This window comes from Lichenostomus cassidix, chromosome 1Ab (assembly GCF_008360975.1).
Source record: "Lichenostomus cassidix isolate B80296 chromosome 1Ab, HeHo_3.0, whole genome shotgun sequence".
Classification (NCBI taxonomy): domain Eukaryota; kingdom Metazoa; phylum Chordata; class Aves; order Passeriformes; family Meliphagidae; genus Lichenostomus; species Lichenostomus cassidix.
This window is the reverse complement of record NC_139481.1, coordinates 5,783,974-5,797,578: the sequence shown is the minus strand read 5'-3', so window position 1 is coordinate 5,797,578 and position 13,605 is coordinate 5,783,974. Positions and strand designations below refer to the sequence as shown.

Sequence of the window (13,605 nt, the reverse complement as noted above, 5' to 3'; positions counted from 1 at the left end):
CCTTCCCCTTCGACTAGTGTTCAGGAACAGATCTAAAATGTGCATTATATATAAAAAATCTCAGACCCAGAAGCAGAGAATTCGGAGTGCAAGATGATGCCTCGTGTGCTTCTTCACCCCTACAGAAATGGTTTGAAGCCTGGAGACTGTGATCTAAGAGGCTGGGCCAACCTGTTCTCTGAGGGGCTGTATTTAGAGCTGCATATGCATCCAGGGGCATCAGAGCATCACCAGTTCCAGTAGAGGCTGATAGGATCTGAGGATCTACCCACGAGGCTCTGCTGATGCCACTGGCCATCAAAAGGTTGAGTTGGTGCTGGCAGTGACTGTCCCTCCCTTGGAAATGGCACTTTCGGTAAGACAGGGTGAGTCAAAGTTTAGGGGGTACAATGGTGTTTTCACCAAAGGAAGATGAAGAACTACAAGGTGAGAAAAAGATAAAACTTAGAGACAATTTGAAAAATTTTTAAAAATATTGGGTGAAAAATAAGTATAGAAATAACTTTGTTTTCAGCAGGATACAAGGACCATATTTAATCTTTGTTGTGTAGAACAAGATTTTTTTTTTCCCTTGCTCTAAGTGTATCATTTAATACAGCTTTACCAGTGGAATAATTAACAAAGGTTGCATCACAAATGGGATGCTCTCAGGAGCGAGGTACTGCTGTGCCCTTTCCCACTGCAGCAGAGGTAGGAGGGTTTCTAGTGAGCTCTGGGAAGCAGGAGTCTCTCAGGAATTCCTCAGCACAGAAAATGCACCAGTAGGTGCTATTGGCGATTTTCACCAGAAGGATTTTCTTCAGTGAGTTTTTCTTCCTCCAAGCCAAGGACAAACCTCTGACACTAGCCCACATTATTGTTTGAAGACAGATTGAAATCTCGTGATTCTGACATCGTTTTATTTTTAATTTCCACACTGCAAATGTCAGGGGAAAAAATACCCTAAAAATTATACTTCAGAAAAGACTATAATTACTTCCAATTAAATCATGGCCCTGGTTGTTTGAAAGACAACCACAGCTAGAATTTCATTATCTGATAAGCCCTTTTTTTTAAAATATATATTTCAAAGTTTCTTTTATTAATAATAATAAGGATCCAAGATCCTGCAACAATACCTGAGCCAACCACAAAAGCTCAACGATGGGAAATTGTGTTTAACCCCTCAAACGGAGAGGCCACATGATTTTTAGGGCATTTATTTCAGCAGTACTCCTGATGGGGAAGCAGGCTCAGCAGTGTGATCAGATGTGGTGGTGGATGAGGTGACCCAGATCTCTGCCTTCCCCAGGGCACTGCTCAGGCTGTGAGCTTTCATCACACCTTTCCTCCAGCCGTGGTACCTAAAGCATCTCACAACATCTGTCCTGTTTCTCATTGCCACACTGGCTGTATCAGGGTACATCTGTTGAGGCCACTGAGGCTTTATCAGCATCATCTGGTTCCACAGTGGGAATTAAGCCTCAGCCCTCTGTATGCCTGTGCTGTAAATCCATTTGTTACCCCCTGAAAGGGTATTTTCATCACATGAGCTGTGTTGAGGAAGCCACTGATGCTCAGAGTGAGTAAAAATATCCGAGCTCTAACAGAGTCCCACTTGCTGGTGCATGGGATAATTGTGCTGTAGGTTTTTGTGGTCTTATTTTGAACTTCAGCTGTGCCAGAGCCATCAGTCCCTAACCCCACTCGAGTATGCAGCATATTTTCCATATGTGTCCAAAGATAAGAGCTTTTCTCAGAACCTTGGAGAATAAGCAGTCACTGTCCCAGCCCAGCATGCTGGCTGTTTCCTGATGTGCTTGGGAGTCCATCTGGATAACCTGCCATGCAGAAGAGGGACACATGGTGATGTGGTGATGATCCTTGTGGGTCCCTTCCAGCTCAGAATATTCTGTGATTAGCAGAGATGTAATGGACATACCATAGCAGGCTGCCTGGGCATCCACAGCTTGCACAAAGAACAGACATTCCTGCTATCCATGGAAAAATCCTTCCCCAAATATTCCACATCATAGTGGCTACTCTCTGAGCTGGTTTTATTAGGTGGAAATAAATTAAAAATTGCAACCAGTAAAAATATGTGAGTGTACCCAGCAAATAATGTAGATTCCCTCAGCACTTACCTAATAATTTTGCTTTTAATTAAACTGTCCATTCCCTCACTAATTTACATTTAAAAAGAAAACAACTGTGTGTATTTCACTGAGAAACCTTCCCTGGTGTTTTAAAAAAAATATTTTGCTTTGCCTAATGTGAAAGATTTGGGGCCTGATCCTTGTTAACAACTTGCTGCCTTCTAGCTCCACTGTGAAGGCAAATAGGTATAAAAGGTTTGTCACTGAAGGGGATGTCCTCACCCTGTGTGCTCACAGCCTTTTTCTTCTGCTTTTTCTTTGGTGTTTTTTTTCCCCTGGTTTGTTATGTTGTTGCTGTTATTTTTAATGTATCATACAGTATTTTATTAGTACAGTTTTAGGCTCGATCTTTCCAAAAAAACAAATGCAGTGGGTGGACAATGAACCGAGAGAGCTGGGAGCTACAAACCCCCAGCATTGGGGCAAAGAGGAGGAAATTGCAGATCAGCAGCAGGCACCCCTGGCATGCTCTTGGCACAGCCAGGGCTTGGCAGAGGCACCAGAGCAGAGGAGGTGATGCCACCATGGCTTTTCTGGCTCTGAGAGACCAAAGGGTATCTTGTGTCCATTCACACAGCCCCCCTAAAACGGGAATGATGACCAAAAACTATGTTTTAAAACTCATCTTGCCCCAGAGCTGCTGCAGCTGCACTGCTGACCACTGGCTCCTCACAGGTAGCTTCACACCAAAGCTTTGCCATGGTTCAGGGGCCCAGATGAACAAGGGTGTAACATCCTTGCTTGGACACTCGGTTTTGGGGAGAATGGAAAGCAGGTGTAGGCTCAGAGCTGGGCCATCTCCAGAGTGGATCCCCATCTGTTCACAGCCGTGGGGAAGTACAGCAAGGGTTTGTACCCTCCTTGCTCTAATCACATGCCCTAAATCTTCTCCAAAAGAGACACACTCCCTGTGAGAGCTCGGGAGGAAGGCTGTGCCCAGCTTCTTCTCTGCACCATGTTTTCACAGCCAGTCTGGGCCAAGGTCAGGACCTGTTGGGGCTGGTTTTTATTTACCAAATGTGGCCTCATTGGGCAACAACATTTAAAAACATGTAAGATCAGAACAGTCCTTGTTGGTGAAAATACACCCATTAATTTTCCTATCTTTGGACAAATTATGAGCAGATAACAGTCTGTGATGTCCTTGGTGATACTGAACCTGAGAGGAATTCAGAAATTATTGTCCTGGACCAGCCAACTAGTCCCTCAAGTTCAGCACCTTCTCCCTGAGACAAGCAGAATAACCTGTGCTTTGAAGCCAACAGCTTTAGCATTTGCCTAAGTATGTCACACGCAGGTTTGGATGTTGCTGTGTCCCCCTTTGTGCTCCACCCTCCAGCCACAGGGCCAGGGGACACCACTTCCATGCCCAGGCCACACGTGGTGAGTCCAGCAGACATCTCTGATGACCCCTTCCTCCTTTTCTTCCGGCAAGGAGTGAGTTTGATTTATATTTTAAGCTCGTGTGTTGTGCCAGCTTTGATGGATGTGGAGTCAACACAGACCCCACGGGCTATGGGATAGCTCAGGGTGAAACAAAGGGAGAAGAAACCATCAGGGCAGTGTCACACTGCAGAACCTGGTGCATCTGTCCCCATTCTGCTGCTGAGGAGAGTGAGGGTGATGTGACTAACCTGGAGCCACGCTGCAGCAGAATGCAATGGCGAGAAGTGAAGCTGGTTCCTGGAGCAGCCTGCTCCTCTACTTTTGTCCTCTGCTCTTCTCCAACACTTCTCCACACCTCTGTGTCTCTGAGATGGAGCTCCATGGCTGCCGCTCTGATCAAGGGCAGGGAGACAGGCTGGGATCAGAAGCATCAGTAGCCTTGGAAAGCTGATAAGTTTCTCCATCATAAAGAAGACAGCAGTGCAGAATTACAACGACCAGAAACACATTTCAGTAAAATAAGACGCTTTCGACTTGTGCTTAGAACTGACCCCTGAGGGTCACCACAGCCAAATAAAAGGGGGACAAGAAGCAAGTTCAAATACTGTGCCTGCGCTCACCCACACGCTCACCCTCCACCTCTGACCTGGACTTCCCAGTGGTCCAGCTGAAGGCAGCTCCATTTCTTTCCAAGCTTTAGCGATGGTTGATCTCGGGATCACTCTCAAAATGAAGCAGGGACGAGACGGGAGCAGGTTTTGCTCCCTCTGCTGTACACACTCCTCCAGTGCCATCCCAGCCCACTTCTGAGCCCTCCATCACCTCCAGCAGCCCTCCGTGGCACTCCCCGACACATTGAACATGTATCCTCAGCTTCGCCTTGCGAACAGAATGCTAATGGGGCATGAGACAGCTCTCCTGGAGTTTCAGGCGTTTTTCAGCGCAGGGAGAAAAACCATGCAAAACGCTGAAGATACCTTGCAAACCAGATGGCCCACAGGAGGCTGGGGATCACATCCTCCCCAGTGCAGCCATGGCCATCCTGCTCCATCGGCTGGTCAGCATGCCTTGTCCCCTGGCCTGCTTTTATCTGCCAGCTTAGGCACCCGCAGCACCCCGAGACAAGGGCTAGGCTGGCTGGAGCGCTTGGCTCGCACTGAAATCCCCAAATGAAAGTTACCTCTTGCCTCGTCCTCGAGACATCAGTGGGTGTTGAGCCCTGCTGCGGCCAAATAGTGCGGTGGGAGAGGTCTGGGTGGCAGCAGCAGCGAGAGGCAGCGTTTTGGGGTTCAGCAATAGCAGCAGCCACAAAGGGAGTTATGTCTTCAGCGGTCCAGTCCCAGGCTGATCATCTGTAAGGAGCTCCAGGCAGGCAGATCCAGACGGCTGTTAAGGCAGGATCACAGCCCGAGGTTTTGTTTCCACCTTTGCCAGAGGCTTTGCATGAGTCTCAGCTTCCTTTGCCTGCGTAATGGGTACCTGGTGATTGACCTTCCTTTGTAAAGCTCCCGTCAGGCAAAGGGGGTTCCTGTGCCTTCACCTACAGCTTTCCCCTATGCACCGACAAAAATGATGCTCGTCGGGTTGGTGATCCTACAGCAAGAGCTCAACTGGAGGGACGGATGTTTTAAAATTAAAAAAAAAAAAAAAGGGGGGTGGGGGAGGGAAGAGAGGGAGGGGTAGAATAGTCTGTCAATTCCAGTTAGTAAACACTTCTTTGATGTGGTTCCTTTTTTAAAAGAAACAAAACAAAAACACAACCTGACTCCTAAAAGCAACAACGTATGTTTATTTCAAATGCATCCGCTAAATATTTACACTGCAAGTAAGCTGAACGAAAAAAAAAAAAAGATAAATTGGAACTTTTGTCAGTGAACCAGATTGTGAAATGCCTTGAGGGAATAGAAGATTTATTTGGGGAGAGGGGGGAGAGGTAGGAATTTTCCATGCTATTGTAAAACATGAGCACAAATTATATGATCCCCACAGCCAGCGAGTTGCAAAGCTTCAATCAGCTGCCTTTTTATTTTTTTCCTTTCCTCTCTTTTCTATAAAGAGGAGGGGGGGGGAAGACAGAAGTGTTTCACCAACTTCTGTTGACTGTTCCTTTTTTCTCCTGATTGAAATGTGTTGTTAAACAAGATCCCACATAATCTCAGCAGAGGGTTTCTCTCGCTCGCTCCCGCTCCTTCTGGGAAGCCGCGATCGGTGCCATCGGCGCTTGATTATTTGCAAACTCCCTTCGCTGCTTTTTTTTTTTTTTTTTCCTCTTTTTTTTTTTCCTCCTCTCCGTCTCGGTCTCCGTCTCCCTCTCTCTCCCTCCGTCTCTCTCTCCCTTTCTCTCACCCCCAGCGCAACTTTTGCAGGCGCCCCGGCACACGCAGCCATGCCGCGCTGAGAGCGGGGGCACCGCGCCACCCCCCTCCTTCCCTCCCTCCCTCTCCTTTCCTCCCTCCCTCTCTCCTTCCCTCCCTCCCTCTCTCTCCCTCCCTCCCTCCCTCCCCAGCGCCGCCGTCCCGAGCCGGGGGGGCCCCGCCGCCCGCCGCCCCTGCCCGGCCCCGCGCCTCGCCCCGGCCCCGGCCCGGCCCGGCCCGGCGCCGCCGCCCCCCGCCCGCTCGCCCGCCCGCCCCGGCCGCGTCGGAGGGCCGGCAGCGGGGCTGGATGTGCCCGGCTCCCCCCGCGCTGAGGTGGGCAGCGATGCAGAAGGCAGGCGGCAGCTTCGCCTCCGCCGAGAGACACCCGCTCAAGATGGCAGATGTGTGTTGAGTTTGGGGGGCTGCGATCTCGCGTCGTTCGTGGCGGCGTTGCCATGAATAACAGGCGTCCTTGCACCGATGGCCCCCATGTACGAAGGTAAGCCCCGGGCCGGCCCGCCCCGCCGGCACCCCTGGCCCGGCCGCGGCGGGGGAGGGAGGGAGGGAGGGAGGGGGAGCAGGGGGTCCCCGGCCGCCCGCGGCTCGCCGTCCCCCCGGGCGATGTTGCGGGGAGGCGGCGGGGCACCCCCACCCTACCGGCGCCCGGCGGGAGCGGGGCGAGGCGCGGGTCGCCCCCCGGCTCTGCCCGCCCCCGGCCCCGCGGTCCCGGGCGCTCGGTCCCCGGCGGGGGGCGGTGGGTGAAGTCCGTGCCGGTGCCGAGCAGAACAATGAGGTGGACGGAGCTTGCCCTGCGCCTCCGTGTGTGTGTGTGCGTGTGCCTGCTGCCTGCCTGCCCCTCGCCGCAGTTCGCGTTCCCAGGACCGGCCAGCCCGCTCCGTTCGCCGGTTTGCCGGGAGTTCCCCCCGCCGTGCCTCCTCTGCTCCGAGGCGCGGGGACTCCGCGGGCAGACGGGGCTGCCGGAGCCTCCTGTCAGCTCCTCTGGCTTCTCCTTCAGCCCAGCCCGGGCTGCGGCGAGAAGCCCAAGTGCCCCAACTTAGTTTCTTTCGGGTTAAAAAATCGTAATAATTATATATATATGTGTGTGTGTATGTGTATACGGCTGTGTGTGTTAGATCGATGTGTAGTCCAGGGTGTCTGCTTAGAAAGAAAAAAATCAAAGATGTATCGGGGCTAATTTAAATCCCCTCGCGAAGCATTTTCCCTTCCCCGTCCCCGCTCCCGGCTCGGCGCTGCCCGGCAGCGTTACATAAAGCGGAGGGACAGCCCGCCGGGGCCGCTCGGTCGGTGGCGGCGGAGACCCGGGCGGAGGGGAGCGGGGGGGCGGCACGGGGACACGGTACTTTGCTCCCCACGGCGAGGCCGGGAAAACTTATCTCTGGAAGAAATCGAGCCCGGGCTGCGGCGCCCGTGCGGAGGGCGCTCGGCGGGCGGTGTAAAGTTACCGGTGGCCCGCCGGGTTATTTCTGGGCAGCCCCGGGCTCAGCCGCTGTTCGGAGTTCGGACCCCGCCGGAGGCGGGCAGACAAAGAGGAGCGTTTTCGGCGGCGCGGGGAGGCTCGGCGGCCCTGCCGGCGCTGCCCGCGGCCGGGCTGGGTGCCGGCGGGGCTTGTGTCCGGCGGGCAGCGGGGCCGCGGCGGGTCGGGCCGGTGCCGGCGGAGGGGCAGCGCCGGGCCCGGGGTGCCGGCCGAGGCCAGCCGCCGCCGGCGCCCTCTGGTGGCCGCGTGGCGCCGCCGAGCGGCCCCGGCCCCCGGTCCGGGCAGCTCCCCCTCCTCCCGCCCCGCTCCCGGCCGCCCCCGGCGCCTCCCCCGGCAGCAGGGCCCACCGGGCCGGGGGGAGCCCGCCGCCGCCAGCGACCCCCGCCGGGCGCGGAGCTCGCGGCCCGGGCGCCTACCTGCCCGGCCCCCCTCCGCCAGCCCCCGGAGCCGGGCCTGCCCTTCGGTGTGACCCTGGGCCGGTGAGGCCTGGCCGGCACCGCACCGCCCGCCGCCCAGCCGGCCCGGCCCCTCCCGGGCGGGCGGCGCGGGCCGTGGGGGTAATGCGGTGATCTCTGAAGTTCGCTGCTCGCCGGGCCGCAGCCGGAGAGCGGTGCGGGGCGGTGCGGTGCCCCCGGGGCGAGCGGCGGTGTCCCTGGGCGAGCGGCGGCGCCCGGCGGGCCCGCAGCGGCCGGGGGCGGAGGGGCCGCGGGGCCTGCGGTCAGCCCGGCCGCGCTCCCCTTCCCGGCGCGCCGCAGTGGGCGAGCGCCGGCACGGCCGCCTCCCCGGAGCCGGGCAGGGCAGCGGAGGGGAGGGAAGAGGAGAGGAGGAGAGGAGGAGAAGAGGCCTCGGCCGCTGCCGGGGCGAGCGGGGCGCCGGCTTCCTCCTGGGGAGGGGGGCGGCGGTGCCGCACCGGAGCGTGCGGTGGAAGTTTAGCGGTTCCTTAGAGCATCCTAACTTCAGCGGCGCCCCTGCTTCTGCCTGACTGGAGGGAGAGAGGAGATGGGGGAAAATAGCCTGAAAGTGACCCGTAGAAACAAATTCCCCGCTACAGATATGGAAGGGTCTGCGGCCAGGCTCTGCAGCATGCCTTAAGCCTCAAAGTAGGTGAATATCCCAAATGGCAGGAGCCGGTAGATAGCGTGCAGGCTGATACGAATTGTTTAATCTGTGTTGTGTTGCAGTATGCTTGCGGGTTAAATTGTTGCTGAATGGCTTCGAGGGAGGTGGAGGAGGGGTTAATGATTGTTTTTCGCCTCCTAGTTGCCATGAGAGGTCCTTAGAATTCCCTGCAATATCGCGGTGCATAGATAAAAACTTACTTATCGCAGGGGATGCAATTTCCTCCTTGGGAGGAGGCAAGGACTGCCATCCTCCCCTGCGAGCCTCACGTTATGTGCATTCGCAGTTTGGTCTGTAGCTCTCCTGCGGAGCATCAGGTACAGTCAGGCCGTTGAGGAGAGCCCAGGAGCTTGGGCTTGGATCAGCACTGCGCCGGGCAGGCTGTGCTCTGCTCCTGCCCTTGACCCAGCAGTCTGGGGTGGCACCATGCACGCCCACCGCCACCACCGCAAGGCAGCCGAGGGGAGGTGAAACTGTATCCCTGCCGTGCCGATCGCAGAACATGGGCTCTTTGACGGAAAAAGCACCCTGGGAGGAAATGTGACACCTCAAAGGCCTTATGAAGTGGTTCCAGTAGAAATTTAAGTGAGTGATAACACGGAGCACACGCAGAAAGTCACCCAGCGTTCTTGACGTGCAGGTGAGGGTGGTGTGTGCTTGTGCAGAGCAGCTGGCTTAAATACCAGTTCTGGGAAGCAGAATAGTGCCTCACCTGATATTAATAGGCGAGGCATGATAAATAAGTGAATATCTGGTGTGAAATCCTCTCCCACACACATTGTGCCAGGAGAATTTTCTCATTTGTTTTAAAGAATTCGGAGTTTTTGCTCTTGTCTTCTCTTCTCCTGGGTTTTTCTCATCCTTTGTTTTTTTTTCCTGGGTGGTGGAGAGCTGAGCAGTAAAATGAAGGATATAAAAATACAACAAGTGCAGCAAAACAGAAGTAACAGTGCTGCGCAATGTTTGACCTGGTTTTTAGTTTCGTTTGTGAGCTGTACAAGGAAATGAGTTGGGCTTCAAAGCAGACCTCATCAGGTGTAATCCCACATGACCTCTGCTCCAGAGTTGGGGCAAACTACTGGCTGCCATCCCACTGGGCACCAGAGATGTCTCTTCATCAGGAGTGGCTGTAGTGGCTTCAGAGGAGGTGAATGGCTTGGGCCAGGCAAGAATCTGGTTCTCTGGACCCTCCTTTAGGTGGTGTTGTCCTTGCTGTGCAAAATCATCACCTGTGCACTCACCTTGTGATGTTTCCTACTGTGCAGAGAATAGGGCCAGGCTTTATGGGCCAGGGGAGACCCTATTTTAAGAGAGGGTCTGCTAGACATCACAGGCTGTGGGTAGATTTTTGCCTAGGATTGGTATCTCCAGTGATTTCCTGGCCATCTCCTATCTGGCATCCTTCACAGGATTGTGTAAAGAGAGGTGTTTGTATGTATTAACCTTTATTTTCTAAAGGTTTAGAAAATAAACAGTGATTACCTCTGTTTTGGTTTTGTTCCTCTTTGCTTTGCTTCATACTTATTCTTGACAACTTTGTTGCAATTCAGGGTGTATTTTTAGCAGCCGCATCGGTAGTTTTCTATGTGGGTGGCTTATGGAATTAATCTGGGTAATATTTGTAAATTGCACCTCGCCACCGGTGCGGCGGAGCTCGGCACAGGCAGGGACCTGCCTGCTTGCTATCCTTGTCACATGTGGGGCTGGGAAAGCCGGAAAATCTGACCCTGCTCTCGCTGTGGATCAGATCCCATTTAATGCTAGAAACAGGCCAGCCCTGCTGGGTTTTGAATGCATCCTCAAATCTCGTTAAAGCGCACAAAACTTGCTTACTAGGGAGGTGGCCCCAGTGAGGCTGAGTAAAGGTCTTTACCCCAAAGTTCATGCAGGGAGATGATAACTCAGAGAAGCTTCCTGTTTATGAAATAATAACCAGAACTTAAGCTATGTCAATGCTGGGACCAAAAGCCTAATTCTTTATTTGCTCAGGATATGGCTATGGCCAGGATAACAGGAAGCCCCCTCCAGCTATAATTATTGTTCTTATCATGCTGCTGTGTCTAGTGATTAAACAAGTTTGCAATGTAATGGGTGAAAAATGCTGTTTTATTTTCAGAAGGGGGAAGGGCATTGCTGGGACCAGGGGCCAGGGTGAGCAGACAAAGAGGCAAGTTCAGTTACTTGCCACAATCATCAGCTTGTGGGCTCTCTGCAGTGCCTTCCTCTTCATAGCTGTAGCAGGTGGGGAAGACCCAGTTGGCTTCAGTTGGATCCCTCAGTTGGCCTGGAAAATGAAATAATTTTCATTCTTCCATCACTAGGCTTTCCCATTTGCTCAGTGGTTGTTATTTGCTGACCAGTTTTACATGGTGCTTTGAGACTACTGGATGTGGTTTCTTCCAGTCTGGGTAAGAGTTGCCTGTGCACCTTGCTCAGTGTAGGTTCTTCTACTGATGGTTCTTCTCTAGGAACAGCCTAGAGATCTCCTTGATGCCTGTGAGGCTTTCGAGCTTAGCTCAGCCTTGGGAAGTTAAACTGTGCACTTGGAGGTAGATAATGGACTTGGGTGGCTAAATGAATAAGGCTTGATTTTGGCCACATCACAGCAGTGGTGCGTGAAAGTTTGTGAATATTTGGTCAGGAGGAAAGTTGGGAAGTCAAATCATGACAGGGTTGGCGACCTGGGCCTGTAGGTAAATCCCTGTCCTGACTGTGGGCCTCACCAGGTGGGTCCCAGGTGATGGTGTTAGAGCAGTCCTGCCAGATAAGGAGGCCAAGGGCATGTGCAGTAACCTTTTGCTCAGATCAGGCTGAGACACCAGAATGAAGCAGATTAGACAACTTCTCCTGGGTGAGGCACTCAAGGCAGCTGTGATAGTGCTGCCTGTGGGCAAGACCCCCGAGGAGAGTTTGCAGAGGTGTTCAGTGGTGGCCTTACAGCTATTATGGTGTCCCCATCCCTGTGCCTGTAGTGGATGTGTAGGCTAACACCGGTTTGTTGGGTTTTTTTAAAGGTTCCTCCCTTTTCCTCTCTGATCCCAATTTAAGAAGATATTTTCAGGTCTGTACCTAAATTTAAGCTCACAGACAGTGCTGCTGACTTCATTAGGAATGTTTATGTCTTTAAAGCTGGCCACACGCTGAAGTACCTTTCTGACTCATGGCCTCTATAGCTTAATCACTCCATTTATAAAATGAGGTTGTTTCCTCACCCTTACTAGGAAATCTCTGCCCTCTGAATGTGAAATATTATTTATAGGTCTTTCTCTTTCTTTTGGAAGAATAACTGGTGGATAACAAGAAGTGAGAATTAAACACTATTTAGAGAAAAGGTTGTTTCTTTGGCTGTTTACATACCCTAATAAGGACCAAAGTGTTTAACAGAAAACCTTCTCTTTTGAAACTATACCCTCTAGCAGTACAGAAATCGCCTTTTCTTTTGAAAATAAACCCAGATGATAATTTCACTCCAGATAGGGCATTTAGCAGTTTGTTTGTCATGCAGGAAGAGTAGAGGCATGTTACTGTTACCCCTCATTGACAGCACAGGGCACTCCTGAACAGTCCCTCATTTGGCCGCATCAGCAAAATGAGGTCCATCCTCAGGAATTTGCCTGTATTTTGGCTCCACTCCTGAATTCAGGTAGCCTTCAGAATTGAGTCATTTTGATGGCAAAAACACTTCTACTAAGACTTGCCCGTGCACATGAGTGGAGCAGCAGCCTCTGTCTCCATAGGCTGGCAGAGGCATTGCCACATCTCAAAAAAGCCGGGAAAATTCAGAGTCAGGACTAACACAATTAAAAAGCTGTCTGTGCCAGTAGGATTTATTTATTGAATGGAAGGAACAATAAGCTGTAATAGTGTGTATTTATACAATGCTGTATACGTTCACAGTGCTAAATAAAGAGTGGCTGTCTGCTCAAGCCACTGACAGAATGATGCCAAGGAACAGTCTTTTGCTTACTCACAGGACATGTACAGAGTAGCCAGAGGGAGGGAAGCATCTTCGAGATGTGAAGCCCTTGAGCTGCTCCTGGGCTCGATTCTGATACAGATCAGCAGCAGTGTCACTGAAACCCTGGGAGCTACAGGAGGGGAAGCATGGTCTCCATGTGATGAGCATTAGCCTCTCTGTGTCATGTTCTGCAGTGAGAGGGAGCTTTTTGCTGGGTGAAGGATGCCATAGTTTGCTCCCTTGGTTTTCTTCAGTATCATCACTGAATGGAACATATGTTTGGAGAAGCTGAAGCTCACTGTAGTTACATGTCATTCTCTGTCCTGCTCACCTTCCAAGGCCTGTGCTGACATCTGTCTCTGAGACAAAGTAAAATCAGTCATATACAGCTTCTATCCTAAAAAGCAGGAAAGGTCATCCTACAAGGCAGTGGTATTTGCCAGAGATGCTTGGAAAATTATGAAGGGTAGCTGTCTTCCCTGTTCTTCATGGATTTTAATCCATAAATGTACTAGCAAGACCTGGATCAGTGGTGTTAGTTAGCAGAACCCTGCAGGCTGAAGGTTGGTCCTAAAGGCTGATAGGTTGGGCAGTTGGCTTTGATAAAATGCCAGAGAAACTTACCTCTCACCAAAATAATTTAAAGCATAGGAAATGGGCAAAGGGGAGATTTTAAAAAGTGTTTCAAAGCAGGATATCCAATGCCTGTTCAGTATGTTCTTTAACAGGCTTTCTCAGCATATTCCCCATGTATGGATGGTCCACAGCATGTCCAGGCTGTCATCAGTGCCCTTTGCTTTGTCACTGAAAAGATTTCACCTCCTCTGTAACTCTTCTCTGCCTTGCTTGCTCTGATTCACTGTCCTTTTAACAGTAGCTGTAGGAAAACTGTGCCTTTGTCTTTGTCGTGTCTCTCGTATGTGTTCCTTAGGCTAAATCATATCTTGAACACATTCTTCAGCCCTTTCTCTTGTATCTTTTCCCCTTCAGCTCTGACTATCCTCCTGTTTCTCTGTGCTCCCATCAGATAGTCCTCCTCTCTCTCTCATGGCACTGCTAGAGCAGTGTTGTGCGCTGGGTCCTGTGCTGGCTGAGGAGAGCAGGAATGTTCCTTGGTGTCTGTTACGGGCTGTGCTCCTGTTTGGTTTAACTTCTGCA

The 13,605-nt window shown here is 52.1% G+C and overlaps 1 protein-coding gene and 1 long non-coding RNA gene across 4 annotated transcripts in view; one reads left to right on the top strand and one right to left on the bottom strand.

The window, feature by feature from the left end:
- Positions 1 to 877: 877 nt before the first annotated feature.
- On the bottom strand, positions 878 to 5,673 carry LOC146442823 (uncharacterized). Its single transcript, XR_014849474.1, has 2 exons — positions 3,770 to 5,673; positions 878 to 1,820 (listed from the first exon to the last, which is right to left on the bottom strand). It is a non-coding gene; the product is annotated as an uncharacterized LOC146442823 (long non-coding RNA).
- Positions 5,674 to 6,165: 492 nt separating this feature from the next.
- The window catches only part of HIPK2 (homeodomain interacting protein kinase 2), a 120,705-nt gene continuing 113,265 nt past the window's right edge, over positions 6,166 to 13,605 (top strand). The window contains exon 1 of one of the 3 annotated variants that reach the window (XM_085049583.1): positions 6,166 to 6,374. In XM_085049583.1, the coding sequence (XP_084905709.1) occupies positions 6,356 to 6,374 (19 nt within the window). In that variant the 5' untranslated portion in view covers positions 6,166 to 6,355. Of the gene's footprint in view, positions 6,375 to 8,305; positions 8,471 to 13,605 lie in introns of those variants that run through there. The other 2 variants (XM_085049581.1, XM_085049582.1) reach the window with 2 other exon arrangements.